Raw genomic sequence first — 22,916 nt, forward strand, 5'->3', positions numbered from 1 at the left:
CCCCCTGCCTCCCTTTTCCCAGGTAACATCTCATTCTTCACATTTTAGCCCTAGCCAGACTTATACTCCAAATGCCCAGGCCACAAGACTTCTACTGGTATGTCAGAGGTTAAGTTCAGGGTGGAATTATACTCTCATTGCTGGGATTAATTCCTGCCTGTACCCTGTACACCACCCTGACTGTAACCCCTGTGACCTCCAGGACCACGGCTAAGTTTGCTTAGTAGGTGCTCAATAATGACGTCCACCTATAGGGAGGCCCTCTTGAGCATATTGGGGACCTCACTTTATATAAAATGATATTGTCCTTCAAAAAAATCTGCTGAAGTTATTTTTCAGTTGTGGGTTGTTTCATTCAGCACACAGGGATTGAACCCCTGCTCTGCCAGGTGCTGTCCTAGGATATATCAGGGAATGTGACTCAAAAGCCACTGCTTTTCTGAGCTTCCTCTAATGAGGGAGATAGACCATAAATAAACCTATAATACGTTGTCAGGTGGTGATAAATTTGATAAAGAAAAATCACAGGCCGGGCGCGGTGGCTCACACCTGTAATCCCATCATTTTGGGAGGCCAAGGAGGGCAGATTACGAGGTCAAGAGATTGAGACCGTCCTGGCCAACATGGTGAAACCCTGTCTCTACTAAAAATACAAAAATTAGCTGGGAATGGTGGCATGCACCTGTAGTCCCAGCTACTCGGGAGGCTGAGGCAGGAGAATCACTTGAATCCGGGAGGCGGAGGTTGCAGTGAGCCGAGATGGAGCTACTGCACTCCAGCCTGGCGGCAGAGCAAGACTCCATCTCAAAAAAATAAAATTAAAAAAATAAAAATCACAAAGGGTCGGGTTAGAGGCGGGAGTGGAGGGGCCAGCTGTCTTACACTGGAATGAACAACCAAAATATTAATTGCGAATCCCTGGTGCCCTGGGCTTCATCCACTCTCACCCTGACCCTCCTGGTCAGGGAGACAGACACATTAGCAACCGGCCATTATGTCCAAGAAGAGGTGGAGGGGCCCAGACGAAGTCTTTGGGGCTTCAGAGTTGGCAGGCCCCACATTCGCTGGAGAAATCCAGGGAAGTGCGTGGCAACCCCTGACCCCCAACCTTAGTAAAGTGGAGAAGGACTTGGGGTTTGAGGTCACACAGGCCTGGAAGGAGCATCCTAGGACTTGCCAGCTGTGTGACCTCCGCTTCTGTGAGTCTCAGTTTTCTCATCTGTAAAATGGGGACAGCGATTGTCTCTTCTTCATAAGGTTGTTGGGAAGCTGAAGTGGGATCATGGAAGTAGGCCCCAGAAAATCTAAGCTGATTTTATTATTTAACTGTGCTTTTGGAAAGGGCACCGTTTGGACAGGGGGACCCAGACAGAGAGAACAGCCTGAGCTGAGGCCTGAGGTGGTATCCCAGTGTGGGCTGGAAGCAGGGGAGTGCAGTTTAGCTGAGGATGAGCTGGAAGCAGGGAGTGAAAGAAAACAAAGCAGGAAAGGCAGGTTAGGCCCGTCCACAGGTGCTTGGGGCTCAGAAGTGGGATGTGAGCCTGTGGATACATGGGAGCTGGTCAGATTCATCCAATTTGCTGGTTTTCAAATTGTGTTGGAAATCTTTGGCCAGGGTGTAAACCAGACCAGAGAGGTAGAACAGCATCATTGTGAAGATGGCTGCCCATGGCCTAAGACCCAGGCACAAGTTGAAATACCACATGACTCGTCCAGTGACCTTGACCTTCAATTCTCAGGGCCTCTCTGTCCCCATCTGTGGAAGGGTGATAATAGCACCCACCTTGTAGGATTGTTGAGAGAAAATGAGATGATATGTAGAAAGAGGTGACACGTGGCTAACATTTCCCAAGCATTTACTGTTGTGATTTTTAAATGTTTAAATTTTTAAAAATTTTTTTAATTTTTAATTTTTAATTTATTTTTTATTTATTTACTTTTTGAGACAGAGTTTTGCTCTTATCACCCAGGCTGGAGTGCAATGGCGCAATCTCGGCTCACTACAACCTTCGCCTCCTGGATTCAAGTGATTCTCCTGCCTCAGCCTCCTGAGTAGCTGGGACTACAGGTGCTCGCCACCACGCCCAGCTAATTTTTGTGTATTTTTAGTAGAGACGGGGTTTCACCATGTTGTCCAGGTAGTCTCGAACTCCTGACCTCAGGTGATCCACCAACCTCAGCCTCCCAGAGTGCTGGGATTACAGGCGTGAGCCACTGTGTCCGGCCCCTATTTTTTTTTTTTAATGTAAAAATGGCGATAAAATACACATACCATGAAATTTACGATCGTAACCATTTTAAGTGTGTAGTTCAGTAATGTCAAGTATATTCACATCGTTGTGCAACAAATCTCTAGAACTTTCCAACTAGCAGATCTGAAACTCCACATCCATTAAACAACCACTTCCCTCCCCTGTTCCTCCTCCCCACAGCCCCTGGCAACCACCATTCATTCTACTTTCTATCTCTATGAATTTGACTACTCCTCATACCTCACTTAAGTGGAATTGTACAGCATTTTATCTTTTTGTGACTGGCTTATTTCATAACTTTTCAAGGTTCATTCATGTTGTAACATGTGTCAGAATTTCCTTCCTTTTTTAAGACTGAATAATGTTCCACTGTGTGTATATATCATATTTTGTTGATCTATTCATCTGTAGATGGGCATTTGGGTTGCTTCCAACTCTCGGCTATTGTGAATAATTCTGTAAACATGGGCGTACAAATATCTTTTTGAGACCCAGCTTTCAATTATTTTGCATATATACCCAGAAGTGGCGTTGCTGGCACATGTGCTGTTATAATTTGAAGGTGGGGTATTGAGCGTTCCCCCCTGTGTTTCATCTTGCCCATCACTCTGGGGCTCTGGGGGGCAGTTTGAAAACCAGTGGGTCAAATGGACTATTACAAACTTTGCCATTTCTGCCACTTCCTTCTCAGGCACATTTGTCGCTGTAATTATTTTTTAATTATCCCAAGTGGAAACCACCACTCAGTCAACAAATGTTGCTGAGTTCCCACTGTGCTTAACTGTGAGCAGAGGGAGATAGAAGATAAGCGATCAATATAAACAAGTAGCTGATACAGAATTGGGAGGCTGGTGTTTGTGTGCTGTGGACAAAGTGGAGCAGCTGGGTAAAGGGGCTAGGATAGGCAGTGGGCAGGGTGGCTGCACTGAAGTGTGAGATTTGAGCACAGACAGAAGGAGGTGAGGGAGTTGGCTGTGTCCTTATCTGGGGGATAAGCATTCCCAGCCGTGGGAATGGCCAATGCAAAGGCTGTGTGAGGTGGGAGCATGCCTGGTGGGGTCCAGGAGCTGCAGGGAGGAGGGTGTGGCTAGAGCAGCATGGGAGAGGCAGCAGGGGTGGGGGGCAGAGAGGCAATTCAGGCCAGATTGCAGCGGCCCCATCATCATTGTAAGGACCTTGACTTTGAGAAGGGAGTCTTGGAGGGTTTGGAGCAGAGGAAGGGCATGGCCTGACTCTGAGATGGCACTCTCTGGGTGCTGTGCTTGAACAGCTGGGGTGAGGGCAGAAAAAAAGCAGATGTGTGGAGAGGCGTGACCCAGTAAGAGGTGACGGTGGTTAATACCAGGCAGGAGAAGGAAGAGAGCAGTGGGAAATGTAGGCACACATCACAGGGCCTGGGTATCCACCCCAATGGCACGGTCACCCCACCCCACCCTCCTGCCCCTCCTCCAGACTGCTGAAGCGAGGGTGGGAGGGGAGCTTTCCTTCCATGCCAGCATCTCTGTTTTCTTCTCGTCTGCAGTGTGATTGTCCAAAACCCTCTGGGTTCTTCTACGTTGGAACTGTTGCCATGGAGACCTCTTGAGATGCCTCACTGACCTCTAGCTTCCAATTTGACTTCAGATAGAGGTGTAGAATCAATGGGTATCTCTTCTAAATGGCTGCAGAGGGTGCTGACCTGGGCCTGCCTAGACTCTGCCCTGCTAGGAGCATCTCAGGATTGTCTTATTTTGGGTGTGGTGTGTGTGTGTATTGTAACCTTCAACTATGATCTTTAGCATTTCTGGCCTAAGGATGGTGCTGTAGCTTTATGTGTTGTAAATGTTTTCTTAGCCAAATGCTTTTCTTTCTCCTTGGCCCCAGAATAATTAGTCTTCAGCCTTCCCATGACGCTGTAGCCATCTCCATATTAATGCTTATTTTATTGCACTGCAGAATCATTTAAAAACTCAACTGCAATCAGAAAAAGGAGAGAGAGAGAAAGCCTGGTGGGGTCCAGGAGCTGCAAGGAGGAGGGTATGGCTGGAGCAGCATGGGAGAGGCGGCACACTAATATAGTCACTTACCTACACTCATATAGTCACATCAAATTTGACATTGAGGCCAGGCGTGGTGGCTCACACCTGTAATCCTAGAACTTTGGGAGGCCGAGGTGACAGGATCACTTGAGCCAGGTGTTCAAGACCAGCCTGGCCAACATGGTGAAACCCTGTCTCTACTAAAGATACAAAACTTGGCCAGGCATCATGGTGTGCACCTGTAAATCCTAGCTACTTGGGTGGCTGAGACAGGAGAATTGCTTGAACCCAGGAAGTGGAGGTTGCAGTGAGCCCAGATTGCACCACTGCACTCCAGCTTGGGAAACAGAACAAGACTTTGTCTAAAACAAACAAAAAAAAATTGACCTTGACCTTCACTGACTGCTCCAAGGGGGAGAAAAAAGGCCATAGCTGGCTGGCATGTAAAGAAAAACAAAAGTTCATTCTTGCATGTGATCTTCTAAAGGCCCACGTCATGGAATTTTAAGGACAATTTAAAGGATTTTCAAAGATGGTATTGACCGTATTTGATTTTCTCCTTGGTGCTATCTTTAGAATTTTTCACCTCTCCAAGAAGAAATCCAATGGTATTGTTTATGGCATCAGTCAACAAATATTCAGAGTGCCTACTGTGGGTGCTTGTGGAGCTGAGGTCAGATATTTATGGAATGTCTCTCTGCCCCTACTACTGACAAAAATGACCCAGTCAGCATTTTCTTTGGTGACAGATGATGTGACTGGCTAGACAAAAGTCATAATCGTAGCTTATCAAAACGAGGTCCCATTCCAGAAGGACCCCTGTCCATCCCGGGTCTGGGCTGTGCAGCCGAGCTGTTGGCATGGGTTTGCCCTGTTATTCTCACTCTATATCTATATTGTTTCCCTGGAGATCGCATCCTCTTCTAGGTTAAGTATGGGTCTTTCTTGGAGTTCCTTGGTGTATTAGTCCATTTTCATGCTGCTGATGAAGACGTACCTGAGACTGGGTAATTTATAAAGAAAAAGATGTTTAATGGACACATAGTTCCATGTGATTGAGGAGGCCTCACAATCATGGCGGTAGGTGAAAGGCACGTCTTACATGATGGCAGACGAGAGAGAAGTGAGGACCGAGCGAAAAATCATCAGATCTCCTGAGACTTATTCACTCTCACGAGAACAGCACAGGAAAGACTCACCCCCATGATTCAGTTACCTCCCACCAAGTCCCTCCCACGACATGTGGGAATTGTGGGAGCTATAATTCAAGGTGAGTTTTGGGTGGGGACACAGCCAAACTATATCATTTTGTGTCTTCACAGTACCCGGGACAAGAACCTCAGGAGGCTACCAGGAGCTGGGAGCTCCTCCTTCCGTCAGTGACTCCTGAGCCCCAGGGCGCTGCTGGACCAGCCCTGTGTGTCTTAGGTGACCCCAGGGCACCGAGGTACTGCTGGTCCTGACAGAAGGGGCTTTTTCTCGTCACAGGAATCCAGCACTCTCTTGGAATCAGTGTAGCTTCTGAGACACACTTGAGATCCAGTTTTATTTTGGACTGGATCCTGATCCCAAATTAGATCAAGGGGTGGAGGCCCCCAAGAACCAGTATACACAGCAGCTGGCGCATTCCCACACCACAGCTGTCCCCGCGCTTGTGCAGCTGGAAGAGTTTGGGGTCCCAGCCTGTCCAGTTAGACAATCCATAGAGTTGGAACCATGGGCTCCCCCATTCCAGCATCATGGAGAGCTGAGAAGCTGAGAATTGCGCTGTCTGTCCCACCAACACTTGCTATTTTCTTTTCCTTTTTTTTTTTTATTTTAATTTTAATTTTAAGTTCTGGGATACATGTACAGGATGTGCAGTTTTGTTACATAGGTAAACATGTGCCATGATGGTTTGCTGCACTTAGCAGCCCATCACCTAGGTATTGAGCCAAGCATGCATTAGCTGTTTTTCCTAATGCTCTCTCTCCTCGCATCCCACCCGCTGACAGGCCCCAGTGTGTGTTCTCCTTCCTGTGTCCATGTGTGCTCATTGTTCAGCTCCCACTTATAAGTGAGAACATGTGGTGTTTGGTTTTCTGTTGCTGAATTAGTTTGCTGAGGATAATGGCTCCCAGCTCCATCCATATCCCTGCAAAGGATATGATCTCATTCCTTTTTATGGCTGCATAGTATTCCATGGTGTATATGTACCACATTTTCTTTATCCAATCTATCATCAATGGGCATTTGGGCTGATTCCATGTCTTTGCTATTGTGAATAGTGCTGCATTGAACATACACGTGCAGGTATCTTTGTAATAGAATGATTTACATTCCTTTGGGTATGTACCCAGTAGTGAGATTGCTGGGTCAAATGGTATTTCCGGTTCTAGATCTTTGAGGAATCATCACACCATCTTCAACGATGGTTGAAGTAATTTACATTCCCACCAACAGTGTAAGAGTGTTCCTATTTCTCTGCAGCCTCACAGACATCTGTTGTTTCCTGACTTTTTAATAATTGCCGTTCTGACTGGCATGAGATGGTATCTCACTGTGGTTTTGATTTGCATGTCTCTAATGATCAGTGATGTTGAGCTTTTTTTTTCATATGTTTCTTGGCAACATGAGTATCTTTTGAGAAGTGTCTGTTCATGTCCTTTGCCTACTTTTTAATGGGGTTGTTTGTGTGTTTCTTGTAAACTTGCTTACGTTCCTTGATATTAGACATTTATCAGATGGATAGATTGTGAAAACTTTCTCCCACTCTGTAGGTTGCCTGTTCACTCTGATGATAGTTTCTTTTGCTGTGCAGAAGCTCTTTAGTTTAATCAGATCCCATTTGTCAGTTTTTGCTTTTGTGGCACTTGCTTTTGGTGATTTCGTCATAACATCTGTGCCCGTGCCTATGTCCTGAATGGTATTGCCTAGATGTTCTTCTAGGGTTTTTATAGTTTTAGGTTTTAAGTCTTTAATCCATCTTCAGTTAATTTTTGTATACGGTGTAAGGAAGGGGTCTAGTTTCAATTTTCTGCATATGACTAGCCAGTTCTCCCAGCATCATTTACTAAATAGGGAATCTCTTTTTTTTTTTTTTTTTTCTGAGGCAGAGTCTCACTCTGTTGTCACCCAGGCTGGAGTCCAGTGGCAGGATCTCAGCTCACTGCAGCCTCGACCCCCAAGACTCAAGTGATTCTCCCACCTCACCCTCCCGAGTAGCTGGGACTGCAGGTACTCACCATCATGCCTGGCTAATTTTTGTATTTGTTGAAGAGGTGGGGTTTTGCCATGTTGCTCAGGCTGGTCTCGAACTCCTGGGCTCAAGAGATCCACCTGCCTCGGCCTCCCAAAGTGTTGGGATTACAGGCGTGAGCCACTGCACCCGGCCTCTTTTTCTTACTGACAAGACCTATTGGTCAAATGTATGGGACTTAACTGTGAACTCATCCCCACTGGCTTGGCTGGGCCACATGGGCCCAGGGCTTTCTGAGATAAAACACACTCCCCTTCTAAGGATCAAGAGGCAGAATTAGTTCTAATTAAAAGGTTTTTTTTTTTCTACATTATAAAAGCACCAATAAGCTCATGACAGAAATGCTGAAAATATAGAAAAATAGAACAGAAACCAATCACCTCTAATCCCTCAGCCCCACCAACCAAGAGACAATGATCATAAACATTTTGATGTATTTCCTTCTGATCTTTTTGCTCTGTGAAAGATGTTTTATTATTTATTTATTTATTTGAGGCAGAGTCTCACTGTGTCGCCCAGGCTGGAGTACAGTGCATTCAAGAGCATACTTGGCTCACTGCATTCTCTGCCTCCTGGGCTCTAGCAATTCTCCTGCCTCAGCCTCCTGAATAGCTGGGGTTACAGGCATGCACCAGCACACCCAGCTAATTTTCGTATTTTTAGTAGAGATGCGGTTTCGCCATGTTGGCCAGGCTGGTCTCGAGCTTCTCAACTCAGGTGATCTGCCTGCCTCAGCCTCCCAAAGTGCTGGGATTACAGGCGTGGCTCACTGCAAGCTCCGCCTCCCGGGTTCACGCCATTCTCCTGCCTCAGCCTCCCGAGTAGCTGGGACTACAGGCGCGTACCACCACGCCCGGCTAATTTGTTGTATTTTTAGTAGAGATGGGGTTTCACCGTGTTAGCCAGGATGGTCTCGATCTCCTGACCTCCTGATCCACCTGCCTCAGCTTCCCAAAATGTTGGAAATTACAGGCACCCTACAGGCTACCGTACCCTGCTGAAACATGTTTTAAAAACATAACTAGAGTCATATTGTATATTCAGTCGAATTCTGTTCTACTACCTCTCTAGAACAAAATTATCCCTGATTTGTAGCATTTGCCAATTTCTGTGATGTAAATATTCCCAACATTCCAATTTCGGGCTGCCAGTGTCACTGGACACAGGCTTGGAAGGAGAAGCACAGAACTGATTGTCACCAGCCAGTATGAGCTGGCTCCAGTGCAGCATGTTGTAATTTTAAATTATTTTTTTTTCTGATCTCAAAATCGACACTTGTTAATAATTCATAAAACACAGATATATAAAAAAAATTAAAATCATCCAGAATCCCATCCGGGTCCCTGCCTACCTGGAGATAGCCACTGCTAGCATCCTGGTGCATGTCCTAACAGTACCCTCTCTATGGATAGAGACCTACACAAAATAACTTTCTAGAGAGTTCAGAAGCGATACAAATTTATGGCAGAAAATTTGGGGGAAATACAGAAAAGTCTCTGATATCTGTGAATGGCAACTCAGAGATAATTTTGGAGGACGTTCTTCCAGTCATTTTTCTCCTCTCCATTGCTTTAACACGACTGGACTCATGGTGTGAATATTCAGTTTTTAGGCACAGTACAGGTACGTTCTCATGCCGGGGAGGAACGCAACATCCAGGAGAAGGGTGTTCCCACTGATAATTTAATAAAAACCCCACTGAAGCTTAAAGAGGTAAAAAGTATTGTTTTCACTAGCATTGAAAATGGCACTAAGGGCTGGGTGCAGTGGCTCACGCCTGTAATCCTAGCACTTTGGGAGGCTGAGGCGGGCAGATTGCCTGAGCTCAGGAGTTCCAGACCAGCCTGGGCAACATGGCAAAACCCCGTCTCTACTAAAAATATGAAAAATTAGCCAGGCATGGTGGTGCGTGCCTGTAATCCCAGCTACTCAGGAGGCTGAGGCACAAGAATCACTTGAACCCGGGAGGCGGAGGTTGCAGTGAGCTGAGATTGCACCACTGCACTCCAGCCTGGGCGACAGAGCAAAACTGTCTCAAAAAGAAAGAAAAGAAAAAGAAAATGGCACTAAGGATGAAGCTCAAATTAGTTGAGGTTTTGGTTTTGAAGTTTTGGTTTGAAGTTGCGGTTTTGGGTCCTGAGACCTCCTTTGGGTAATTCCAGATGCTTGGCCCTTCTTCCATCTCCTTTCCCCATCTGATGCTCCATTGGCATGTGAGAAAGGGAGTGCCTTTAGGGAGAAAAATAGGAAAATCTAGCTCTTGCTTAAGCCTGAAAGCTAGTTCATTCCTCGATTCATGTAACTGGCATTTTCTGAGCGCCCACTCTGTGGTTAGGCACCAGGTACAGATGTGGAGGCGACAGGGTGCCCGCCGAGGAGCTGGATGCAGTGACCACAGCTCAGGGTACAAAGAGTTGAACAAGGACATTAAATGAGACAATCCATGGAAAGTGGCAGGGCCATGCCCAGCACATGGTGAGTGCTCAGCAGTGGTAGCTGCCTGCCTTACCACCCTATTGAGAAGAGCACCCCACGTCAAGGAACATGCAGGGCAAGGGCCCAGGGGAGTGACGGTGCAGTGCCAGGCTCCCCTGAGCTTTAACTGACCAGCCAGCTCCCTCTGCTGTAGCCTCCCCCAGATCTCACACTCTGTGGACCCACACGCTGGTTTTTCTGGTTTTCTCCCGCAGGGCAATTTGCATATTTCTCCGAAGAACCATCCAGAACCTGAGCAGCCTGTCTTCAGACAGAGAGAGGCCCATGGCTGTTTCTTGAAATCTGGGTAAGTATTGAAGGTTTCTTTTCCTTCAGAAGCCCCTTGTTACCATTTAAAATGGTCTTCTTTCTGAGTTCACATTTTCTGTCTCCCTCTCTAGAATATAATCTCCCAATTAGGGGGTCTTTATATGCCTGTCTTAGTCACCACTGTAGTAGGGCTAATACGTGTTTATCAGATTCATTTAACCCGTTAAGAGGTCAATATTCATTTATGTTTTACTTTTGCCTCAAGAAAAGGTTTTTAAAATTCTTTAGAGATGTTCGACTACTTTTTAAAAAAATTTTTATTTTAAAATAATTATAGGCTCACAGGAAGTTGCAAATATAGTACCAAGAGGTTCCATGCACCCTCATTCAGCCTCCCGCATGGCCGTTGCCTTTCCAAGGAAGCCTAATTCCTTAGTGAGATGAACTTGGCCCTGCCTGAGGCAGCCCTTGGCAGCTTCTACTCCCACCTCATTTCTTCACGCCCACCCGTTGTCCAAGCCCTGGCCACACCAAACATCTTTTTGGTTCTTCAACAGCGTTTCTCCTCTACCTCTGGGTCTTGACACATGCTTTTCCCTTTGTCAAAGACGTGCCCACCCCACCCCTGTCTGATTCACTCCTTGTTCAGGTCGCAGCTTTACCATCACCTTCTCCAGGGAGCCAATGCTGGGTTCAGGGTCCCCATCTTGGGATCCCTCTGACTCTCATGTTTCCCCTGTCATGGTGTTTATCACACGGGTTGTTGTTGTCTGTTTTTTCTGTTTGTTCTGGTTTATTTTTCTTTGAGAGACAGGGTCTTGCTCTGTCACCAGCCTGGAGGGCAATAGTGCGATCACGGCTCACTGCAGCCTCAAATTCCTCAGACTCCTGGGCTTAAGCGATGCTCCTGCCTCAGCCTCTTGAGTAGCTGGGACCACAGGTATGCTCCACCATGCCTGGCTAATTTTTAAAATATTATTATTTTTGTAAAGACAGGGTCTCACTTTGTTGCCCAGGCTCCTGCAGTCCTCCTGCCTCAGCCTCCGAAAGCTCTCGGATTACAGGCGTGAGCCACTGTGCCCAGCCGCCATTGTCTGTGTATTTGTCTGTCTCTACCACCATACTGTTTCCTCTAAGGAATACCTCTCCACCCAGCCTGTGACTTCTGCAGGCCTCTGCTGGAATGACACCTTTCATCCACATAGAGTAGCCAGCCCTGCTTCACCCCATCACTTCATATACCCTCACCCTGCCTCACTGTTCCTCCCCCTGACCACTTCCTGAAGGAATGCTTAGTTAGCTATGTGTTGAGTGGGCTGCTGAGGGCATGGATTCTGCAACCAGACCTCCTGAGTGTGTGTCTTGGTTCTACTGCTTATTAGCTCTGTGACCTTGACCAACTTAGGTCGCTTTGTCATTATGTATTGACATATTATTGCCTGTCTCCCACCAGAATGTAAGCCCCTTAAGAGCAGGGAACTTGTCAGTTTCATCCTCTGATCTGCCCTAAGGCCCAGAACAGGGCTTCCCACTTCGTAGCCCCTTCCTCATTCATCCAGCAAGTATTTCCTGAATGCCTACAGTGATCCAGAGCCTGTCCAGAAAGCTCGGGGTGTGGCAGTGAAAAAACAACCAGGGAACTGCCTCGTACACACAGGTAAACAAATAAGTAAAACAAAACAAAACAAAAGAAACAAACAAAAAAACATTATTTTAGGTAAGAATGAGTAGTATAAAAATAGAACGGGGTGCTGAGATAGAAGACAAAGATATTAGGTTGGTGCAAAGTAATTGTGGGTCTTGCTATTAAATTGCAAAAACCACAGTTACTTTTGCACCAACCTAATACTGTAGCCTGGGTGGTCAGGGAAGGTCTCTCAGAGGAGGTGACATCTGGGCTGAGGCCAGATGATGTGATGGTCAGGGAAGGGTGGTCCCAGCAGGGAGAATGGCAGGTGCAAGGGCCTGGAGGGAATGAGCAGAAAGACAGCCAGTGTGGCTGTAGCGTAGTGAACAAGACTGGTGTGGGGACATGAGATGGAGTTCAGTGGCAGGCAGCAACCGGATTGCACAGGACATTTAAGCTTGTCCAATCTTCGGCCTGTGGGCCACATACAGCCCAGGACAGCTTTGAATGCGGCCCAACACAAATTCGTAAACTTTCTTAAAACATTATGAGGTTGTCTTGAGAAATTTTTTTTTTTTTTTTTTTTTTTTAGTGCATCAGCTACCATTTAGTGTTAGTGTATTTCATGTGTGGCCCAAACCAATTCTTCTTCTTCCAGTGTCGCCCAAGGAAGCCAAAAGATTGGACACCCCTCTTAGGCCATCATACCAAGATTGGAATTTATCCTGATGTGATGGGAGGCTTTTGCAGGCTTTTAAGCAACCTAGTGACATGACTGGTCTATGTGACAAAAAGGTCACTGAGGCCACTATGTAGAGAATGCATTGTAGGGCATCAAGAGAAATTGTGTTGAATGAATGAATGAATTTGGTCTGAGTTTAGCTTTATTATTATTATTATTTTGTTAGATGGAGTCTTGCTCTGTTGCCCAGGCTGGAGTGCAGTGGCACAATCTCAGCTCACTGCAACCTCTGCCTCCCAGATTCAGGTGATTCTCCTGCCTCAGCCTCCCGAGTAGCTGGGATTACAGGCACACCCAACCATGCACAGTTAGTTTTTGTATTTTTAGTAGAGACGGGGTTTCACCACGTTGGCCAGGCTGGTCTCAAACTCTTGACCTCAAGTGATCCACCCGCCTCGGCCTCCCAAAGTGCTGGGATTACAGGCGTGAGCTACCACGCCCAGCCTGAGCTTAGCCTTTTGTACTCTAGACACATCCTCATACCTCTGTGGTTAGAAGCAGGCCAGCTCACCCTTCCCTGATCAGAAAGCTGTTTATTATTGAGCTAAGAACTGGTGTGGGGCTTCCCAGATACCAGTTCAGTAAAATACTACCTTGGGCTCCTCTGAGTAATAGGTGCGATCAATATAGCCTCCAAGTGGCACGTGGAGTTGATTAAATGTAGTGGAAATTGCTGACCTGCTGACATCAGGCTAGTGCTGCCCTTGGCACTGCCCTTAGTTCATGGTTTATTCTGTTGCCCCTGTTCCCACCACCATGGTCTGAGCTGACCCTCTGAGCCAGGGAAATTTGCTGCAAATCTCAAACGTGGGTTCCTAGAGCAACCATTGAGGCCAGTCTTGCTGGGTGACTTTGGGCAAGGTCTTAACCTCTCTGGGCCTCCGTTTCTCCATCTGAAACAGGGGAAGTAAGATCCCTGTGCTGGTGTAGAGGAAAGAGCTCAAGGTTTGGAGTCAAAAGTCTGGTTTGGATCTCATCACTTACTGTGTAACTTTGGGAAAATTGCTTGGTCTTTCTGAGCCTGTTCCTCGGTTGTAAGAGGGAATCGTAATGGTTCATGTCCTACTTAACTTTACATGGTAGTTATAAGAATCAAGCAGACTGGAAAATGCTTTGTAAACAGTTATGTGCTGTAAAAGTGTTGGTTTGTTGCTTTGAACTACCTCAGGGTTGTTTTGAAAACAAATGAAATATTAGTTGTGGACAGACTTTTAAATAACTCCTCTACAGAAGTAATATTTTGAGAACAAAAATTTTTATTGCTCAGCTAGATGGGAACAAACTTATGAATGAAGAACTGTTTGGAGTATGGTTATTAGACTAGAAGACTCCTGGCCATGTGATGAATATTTAAAACAGAGTTGGTGGCCAACAGTTCTGTCTTTGGGCCCTATCTGTCTGCCATTGACTGGCTGTATCAGGGGAGCCCAGTTACTTCTCTGAGCCTGTTTCCTAATTTGCAAACTGAACATTACAGTCCTACTTGCCTCTAGAGTCTGCTGAGACAGTACATGTTAAAATTGCAACCCCAGTGCCCTACACCCAGTAATAACTCAGTAATGTTAGGTCTTGTTATTATTAAACCTTTGCTATGTGCCAGGCACCATGCCAAGCATTTTACTTATTTGTTTGTTGATCATTTTGTGCCTTTATTTTTTAAACAAGCATTTATATAGCATGAACCCTGTGCCAGGCTGTATTCTAGGCGCTTTACAAGTACTAAGCCACATGGGCTGACACAGCGCTTCTAGGTAGATACTGTATGGTACCATCTGTAGGTGAAGAAATCTAAGTACAGAGAGGTTGAGTTGCCTAGGGTCCCATATCTACTAAGTGGCGGTGCTTGTTTTCGTGCCCAGGTCTGTCTGGTTCTGAGCCTGCATTCATATCCTTGATCCCCTGTAGTAGAGGCTGGCACCCTTCCCTGTACCCTTCCTGGTGGCTCCCAGGGTTCTTTCTGCTTCTTGGATGCCTTTTTGGCGTGTCCCCTCTCTCCTTTTCTCTCCCTCCTCTTCCTACTCTTCTGCACCCTTTCCCTTCTCCCCCTGGGAAGGAAGGAAAGAATGGAGGGAAGGAAAAGAAGGAGGCAGAACAAAGAGGAGACCTTCCTCCCTTTTTTCCTTCTTCCTTCCTTCCTTTGAGGTATACCATACACAAAGTGCGTAAATATTAACTATACAGTTCAGGGAATTTTTAAATATATTTATACCCATATAGTGACCACCCAGGTCAAGATAGAGATCATTTCCTTCACCCAGAAACCTCCTTTGTACCCATTCTGAGCCAATACTCCCTCCCACATGTAACCCCTCATCTGACTTCCATCACCGTACATTGGGTTTAGCATTCTTCAGTTTCATATAAAGGGAATCCCATGGTAGGTACTCTCTCGTGAATGGCTTTCTTTGTATCATTTTGTCTGAGATTCATTCATGTTTGCTGTAGTTCATTCCCTTTCCATTGCTGTGTAATGTTTCGCAATATGAATATGACCATTTATCCATTCTACTGTGATAGACGTGTGGGTTGTTGCCAGTTTGGGACTATTGTGAATGAAGTTGCTGTGAGCATTCATGTGTGTGTCTTTTCGTGACTTAAGTCCTCATTTCTCAGGAGTGGAATTGCCAGAGCATAGGGAAGACATATGTTTAGCTTTAGTGGATATTGTCAAACCATTTTCCAAATAGTTATACCAATGTACACTCCCACCAGCAGTGTATGAAAGTTCTGTTTGCAGCCAGGCGTGGTGGCTCATGCCTGTAATCCCAGCACTTTGGGAGGCCGAGGCGGGCGGATCACGAGGTCAGGAGATCGAGACCATCCTGGCTAACACAGTGAAACCCCGTCTCTACTAAAAATACAAAAAGTTAGCCAGGTGTGGTAGTGGGCGCCTGTAGTCCCAGCTACGCAGGAGGCTGAGGCAGGAGAATGATGTGAACCCAGGAGGCGGAGCTTGCAGTGAGCCAAGATCGCGCCACTGCACTCCAGCCTGGGCGACAGAGCGAGACTCCATCTCAAAAGAAAAAAAAAAAAAAAAGAAAGTTCTGTTTGCTCTTCATCCTCACCAGCACTTGGTATTCTCAGTCTTTTTAGTTTTAGCTATTCTGATAGGTGAGAGTTAGTGTCTCATTGGGATTTTAATTTCCATTTCTCTGATGACTAACGATGTTGAACATCTTTTCATACTTATTGGCTATTGGGTTTTTTTTTTTTTTTTTTTTTTTAAGAGACAGGGTTTCATTCTCTAGCCCAGGCTGGAGTGCAATGATCATAGCTCATTGCAGCCTTAAACTCCTAGGCTCAAGCGATCCTCTCACCTTAGCTTCCTAAGTAGCTGGAACTACAGGCGTGTGCCACCATGCCCAGCTAATTATTTTATTTTATTTTTCTGTAGAGATGGAGTCTCACTATGTTGCCCAGGCTGGTCTTGAACTCCTGGGCTCAATCAATCCTCCTACCTCAGCTTCCAAAAGTGCTGGGATTAGAGGCATGAGCCACCATACCTGGCCTGAGGAATATCTTTTTTTTTTTTTTTTTTTGAGATGGAGTCTCGCTCTGTCAGCCAGGCTGGAGTGCCGTGGCGCGATCTCGGCTCACTGTGGAATCTCTTTTATGAAGTATCTATTCAAGTCTTTTGCCCATTTTTAAATTTGCTTCGTTTCTTTTTCTTAATGACTTACTGGAGTTAGTTGTTTGGATACTGTGTATAGACCTTTGTGGATAGACATATTGAAGATCCCTCCCTCCATCCTGGTCTGTAGTGTGTGTTCTCACTCTCCTAAAGGTGATGAAAAGAAGTTCTTCATTTTAATGATGCCTACTTTATCAACCTTTTATGGTTTGTAAGTTCTGTGTCATGCTTAAGTAACCTTGGCTTACCTCTGGAAGCATTTCTCACTGGGAATTTTCTCCTGCAGGGCTGGGAATGGCCATGTGGAACAGGCCATGCCAGAGGCTGCCTCAGCAGCCTCTGGTAGCTGAGCCCACTGCAGAGGGGGAGCCACACCTGCCCACGGGCCGGGAGCTGACTGAGGCCAACCGCTTCGCCTATGCTGCCCTCTGTGGCATCTCCCTGTCCCAGCTATTTCCTGAACCCGAACACAGGTGAGTTCTTCTGTCTTGCAGTGGGAAGGTCATGCTTCTTCAGGGGAACAACTACGGACAGCCAAACAGCCTGCCAGGCACGATGAGGCAATGCAGAGAGGGGCAAGTCATTGTCCTTGCCTCTAAGGCAGGGGTCTCTAACCTCCAGGCCGTGGACCAGTACTGGTCTGTAGCCTGTTAGGAACCTGGCCGCACAGCAGGAGGTGAGCGGTGGGTGAATGAGAATTACTGCCTGACCTCTGCCTCCTGTTCTAAGCATTTTATGAATATTAAACCACATGGGCTGTGTCCTTTGCTACTGACACAGCTCTTCCAGGTCCATACTGTATGGTCCCATCTGTAGATGAAGAAATCTAAGCGCAGAGAGGTTGAGTTGTGGCAGCATTAGATTCTCATAGAAGCTCAAACCCTATCGTGAACTGCGCACGCGAGGGATCTAGGTGGCACGCTTCTTATGAGAATCTAACTAACGCCTGATGATCTGAGGTGGAACAGTTTCATCCTGAACCCTACCTGCGCCGGGTCCCTGGAAAAATTGTCTTCCCTGAAACCAGTCCCTGGTGCCAAAAAGGTTGGGGACTGCTGCTCTAAGGAACTCACAATCTGGTGGGGGGATAAGACATCCCCTCATTCAGTTATTCACTCATTTATACCTTCACCGAGCATTTTTTGAGCACTTACTGTATTCCAGGTATGATTTGAAGTACATGGAGGGTAAATGTGAATGAGACAGATACCATCCCCCAATCAAGTAGGACACCGTCCAGGCACGGATAAGATATTAATATTTATTCATTCATGAAACATGCATTTGTTGAGTCCCTACTATGTGCTGGGTGTAGCACATGGCCCTGTGGAGGAAACAAAGAGAAGCAAGGCCCAGCTCCTGCCCTCAAGGTGCTTACATCTAGGTGGGGGTGCCCAGGTGGCTGATTGTAGCAGGGGACAGATACAGATGAGTGAGTGCTGTGATGAGTTTAAATGGGGTCGTGGGAGCAAAAGAATGACATCGTTATATTTCATCTCTATCATCGACAGTATCTCCCATGTGTGTGTTTAAATCACATATTTGGAGTCAGAATAGCAGAACTGTTAAGACCATGGGCTTTGACCTTAAAAAATTCTAGAGGGGAGAGTATGGAGGCAGGAGGGGGCCAGTTAGGAGGCCAACGGAGTCATCCAGGGTAATGAGGACAATGACCGAGTGGTGGACAGAGGACACAGATGGGACAGACTTTTCTCAGGGAGAACGGAGTTGACTTGGGAAGAGGTTGAGTGTTGCGGGTGAGGCAGAGGCAGGAGCTCACTATGGCTCCAAAGGTTCAGAGAGGGAAGAGAGCGTAGGAGCACTGAGATACCGTTACTAGGACAGGGAGCACCAGACTTCGGCCAGGAGATGGTGAGAAGCTCTTGCATCTGCAGTGTTTTCAAGACACAGCCGCCACATACACTCAGTGGTCCCCCATGAGTAAACTTCCTTCATGCCTTGGGTCTTAGCTGTTTGGGGTTTTTGTTTTTCTGTCTTTGTCTGTCCAGTGGACTGAACAGTTGAACATACTCAACTCCTTGGGGGTCACCGCCAGGAAGCCTTCCCTTATCTGTCCTCCAGACTAGGGCATTGTTCCACCTGTATGCCCAGCGACCCATCTCTGCAACCACCACACTGTGCAGGAACTCTACATACCTGCTACCCCTCCAGTCTGAGCTCGGGAGGGCAGGGGCTACCTTGTTCATCTCAGAGTTCCCAGTGCCTTGCACACAGCTCAGCATAGCAAAGATACCTGGTAAAGGTTCGTGAAAAGAAGAGGTAGGTTAATGCTGGCTTTGTCAACAAGGAGATGGTCCATAGGCTCCGGACTCAGATCTGGGTTCAAATCTTAACTCTGCCACTTTCCAGTCTCATGTGACCTTGAGCAGTTTATTTAACTTCCCTAAGCCTGAGTTTATTTATCCGTAGAATGAGGCTAATGATACCCATGCTGCAGGGTGATTGCAGGAATTAAATGAGATGATGTAGCCGGGTGCAGTGGCTCACGCCTGTAATCCTACCACTTTTGGCAGGTGGATCGCCTGTGCTCAGGAGTTTGAGACCAGCCTGGTCAACATGGTGAAACCCCATCTCTACTAAAAATACAAAAATTAGCCAGGCATGGTGGTGCACACCTGTGGTCCCAGCCACTCAGGAGGCTGAGGCAGGAGAATCGCTTGAACCTGGGAGGCAGAGGTTGCAATGAGCCAAGATCGTGCCACTGCACTCCAGCCTGGGCAACAGAGCAAGACGCTGTCTCAAAAATAAATAAATAAATAAATATAAATAATGAGATGATGTAGACAAAGCACACAGCACAGTGCCTAGCACATAGTAGGCACTCAATAAATGGTAGTGGTTGCTTGCTGAATCTCTGAGTTACTTTCTTTGCCCTAGTTGTTTCTTCATCCAGAAAATGAAGATAATACCACACTTACTCCTACCACTTAGGATATTTTTGTGGTTTTTTGGTTGTTTAATTTTTGTTTTTTAGAGATGGGGTCTCAGTCACCCAGGCTGGAGTACAGTGGTACAGACATAGCTCACTGTAACCTCAAACTCCTGGGCCCAAGTGGTCTTCCCCCACCCCAGCCTTCTGAGTAGCTGGGACTACAGATGCATGCCACCATGCCTGGCTAACTTTTTATTCTTCTAGAGACAGAGTCTCACAATGCTGCCTGGGCTGGCCTCAAGCAGTCCTCCCATCTCAGCCTCCCAAGTAGCTGAGATTACAGGTTCAAGCCACTATGCCCAGCAGTCAGGCTACAAGTAATAGAACACAGTACTAAGAGAGATTTAAACAACAGGATATTTGTTTTTTTCACTTAACAAGAAATCCCAAGGTTCCAGGGTTGATTCAGTGCCTCAAGAGGTTTTTGGAGCTGGGCGCAGTGGCTCACACTGTAATCCCAACACTTTGGGAGGCCGAGGCATGTAGATCACACGAGGCCAAGAGTTCAAGACCAGCCTGGCCAACATGGCAGAACCCCGAATCTATTAAAAATATAAAAATTAGCCAGACGTGAGTGGTACACACTGACAATACCAGCTACTTGGTAAGATGAGCCACAAGAATCACTTGAACCTGGGAAGCAGAGGTTGCAGTGAGCTGTGATCGTGCCACTGCACTCCTGCCTGGGTGACAGGGTGAGACTCTGTCTCAAAAAAAAAAAAAAAAAAAAGGCCTTTGGGTTGGCTTCTGAACAGTTCTGTTGGCCTTCCCCTCCTGATCACAAAATAGCTGCTGCAGCTCCATACATCACACCCTCACTGGACAAGGCCCAAGGCAGGAAGGAAGAGGGCAGGGATTCTCCCCAAGTCTCCCGTCAGGGAGGCCATCTTTCCCAAAATACCCCGAGAAGCCCAGAAGCCTTCCTTTGGTGTCATTGGCTAGATCCTGTCACGTGCCCAACCTGCAGGTACAGGTACAGGGAAGCCTGGGAACAAATAGAGGCTTTTGCTGTTTTCTTTTTTTCTTTTCTTTCCTTTTTTTTTTTTTTTTTTTTTTTTTGAGACAGTGTCTCATTCTGTGGCCCAGGCTGGAGTGCAGTGGTGTGATCTTGGCTCACTGCAACCTCTGCCTCCTGGATTCAAGCAATTCTCTTGCCTCAGCTTCTTGAATAGCTGGGATTACAGGCGCACGCCACCATGCCTGGCTAATTTTTGTATTTTTAGTACAGACGGGGTCCGTGTTGGCCAGGCTAGTCTCGAACTCCTGACCTCAAGTGATCTGCCCACCTTGGCCTCCAAAGTGCTGGGATTACAGGCGTGAGCCACCGCGGCTGGCTGGCTTTTGCTGTTTTCAACCTCCATCATGGGAGATGAGTTCTGCCAGCCAGGAAGAAGGGGCTGGGGAATTACTGTTTCAGAGAAGCTGTTGGCAACACCATCCAAGAGGGTGATTGTAAGGAGGGTATGTGTTGATGGCCCTTGCAGAACCTGACACCAAACTACTACCAAGCAAATGTTGGTTGGTCTTGTTGTTAATAACGAAACTCCTACCTGATAAACCAGTACCTAGCCAAGGAAGAGCTTTGTGTACTTTGTTTCCATGAACAAATGTTTATGAATCTGGACTGTGTGCCAGGCCCATACTAGGCGCTACTTAGGAGGGCACATAAGGCAGTGAGTTACTGTCCTGTGTCTCCCACCCCCACTCCACAATATCCAAGCGTTGTTATAAACACAGGTGGCTGTTGCCTGGCCATAAGCATTTGCCGTGGAGTGTTTCCTTCTCGAATGTTTCCCGTTCAGTATGCCGGTTGTTTCCACATGGTTGCTCTGTTTTCTGATGCACAAAACATGTTTTTTAAAAACCTCAATATTGGCCGAGTGTGGTGGTTCATGCCTGTAATCCCAGCACTCTGGGATGCTGAGGCGGGCAGATCACTTGAGGTTAGGAGTTTGAGACCTGCCTGGCCAACATGGTGAAACCCTGTCTCTACTAAAAATACAAAGATTAGCCGGATGTGGTGGTATATGCCTGTAATCCCAGCTACTTGGGTGGCTGAGGTAGAAGAATCGCTTGAATCCGGGAGGTGGGGGTTGCAGTGAGTCGAGATCATGCCACAGCCTGGGCGACAGAGCGATACTCCATCTCAAAAAATAAAACTAATAAATAAATAAATAAATACCTCAATATTTTTAAAGCCCAGTTATGCTCTTGGTTTTGGTAATCTTTAGAAAACACTGTGTGGCCGTTCTTGTCCCCACAGGATATAAAAGCAACCCTCTAAAACATTTATTTCTTCTCCGTGCTGTGAACATCACAGATGCTGTTCCCTTTAATTAATTCCATTGATCAAACATGGAGAAATTAATGGGGTACAGCAGGGATGGACAGACGTCTTCTGCCAAGGGCCAGTTATTTTAGGCATGCAGGCCTGGCAGTCTCTGTCACAGTTACTCATACCTTTGCTGTGATAGCACAAAAGCAGCCACAGACAGTAGGTGAAATAATGCATGTGGCTGTGTTTCAATAAAACTTTACTCACAAATAAGGGCTGCAGGCAAGATATGGCTGGTTAGCTGCAGTTTTCTAAGCCCTGGTGAGTGGGAGGAGCTTTGGACTAGGAATCAGGAAGCCTGGATTCCAGGGAAGGCTTTGTCCTGTCCCTGCTGTAAGAACTTTGAGAAGACATTTAACCAGCAGTCCTGGCCAGGCATGGTGCCTCATGCCTGTAGTCCCAGCACTTTGGGAGGCCGAGGCGGGTGGATCACGTGAGGTCAGGAGTTCAAGACCAGCCTGGCCAACATGGTGAAACCTCATGGCGAAACCTTGTCTCTACTAAAATTACAAAATTAGATGGGCGTGGTGGTGCACATCTGTAATCCCAGCTACCTGGGAGGCTGAGGCAGGAGAATCGCTTGAACCTGGGAGGCAGAGGATGCAGTGAGCCAAGATCGTGCCATTACACTCCAGCCTGGGCAACAAGAGTGAAACTCTGTCTCAAAAACAAACAAACAAACAAACAAACCAAACCCAGCAGGCCAGGTGCGCCCTGTGTAAGATGGGGTAGGATGAAAGGGGATGTTTGATGCCCTTGCTCAGTGAGTGGCCCGTGCAAGGTGGGTGCTCAGGGACATAACCACTGGAGTGGGGTAACCTCTGCAGCTGGTATGCATAGCCTCTGGGGTCCCAGAGATGTAGGTGTGAATCTGGAGCTGTCACTTAACCTCTCTGGATCTAGGATTCCTTATCTCTAGAGTAGGGTAAACTAGTACCTCCCTTAACTAGTACCTCCCTTCCTCATGGGGTCATGGTGAGAATTAAGTAACTCAAGGTGTACGAAGCTCTCAGCACAGGGACTGACGGACAGTTGCTCTACAATTGTTATCTGCTGTCATTGTTGCTGTTGATTTTCCTGTATTTCCACCAGACCAACAAACACATTAGTAGCAATTATCAAGGCCCTGCCGATCTAAAATGCTACTTGTTATTTGGTAAATTGCTGTGCTGGCACTTTGCATATATATTTTTTTAATTCAATTGTCCATGGAAAGAAACACATTACTCTCTAGTGCTTTGTAGGTGCCAGGTATTGTTCTAAGCACATGACAAATACTTACTTAGTTAATCCTTTCAACAACCCTATGAAATAGGTTTCATCATCTCCACTGTTTTACAGATAAGGAAACTAAGGCCCAGAGAGATGAAGTCAC

The 22,916-nt window shown here is 46.6% G+C and overlaps 1 protein-coding gene across 12 annotated transcripts in view; it reads left to right on the plus strand.

The window, feature by feature from the left end:
* TMCO4 (transmembrane and coiled-coil domains 4) overlaps positions 1–22,916 on the plus strand; it is a 118,710-nt gene that overhangs the window by 2,815 nt on the left and 92,979 nt on the right. For 6 of the 12 annotated variants that reach the window (XM_063703747.1, XM_055386361.2, XM_063703827.1 and 3 more), the window contains 3 exons: positions 5,593–5,717; positions 10,199–10,290; positions 16,540–16,726. In XM_063703747.1, coding sequence (XP_063559817.1) covers positions 16,548–16,726 — 179 coding nt within the window. In that variant the 5' untranslated portion in view covers positions 5,593–5,717; positions 10,199–10,290; positions 16,540–16,547. Of the gene's footprint in view, positions 1–5,592; positions 5,718–10,198; positions 10,291–11,836; positions 11,911–16,539; positions 16,727–22,916 lie in introns of all 12 variants that reach the window. The other 6 variants (XM_063703780.1, XM_055386349.2, XM_055386339.2 and 3 more) reach the window with 2 other exon arrangements.

This window comes from Gorilla gorilla, chromosome 1 (assembly GCF_029281585.2).
Source record: "Gorilla gorilla gorilla isolate KB3781 chromosome 1, NHGRI_mGorGor1-v2.1_pri, whole genome shotgun sequence".
Lineage (NCBI taxonomy): Eukaryota > Metazoa > Chordata > Mammalia > Primates > Hominidae > Gorilla > Gorilla gorilla.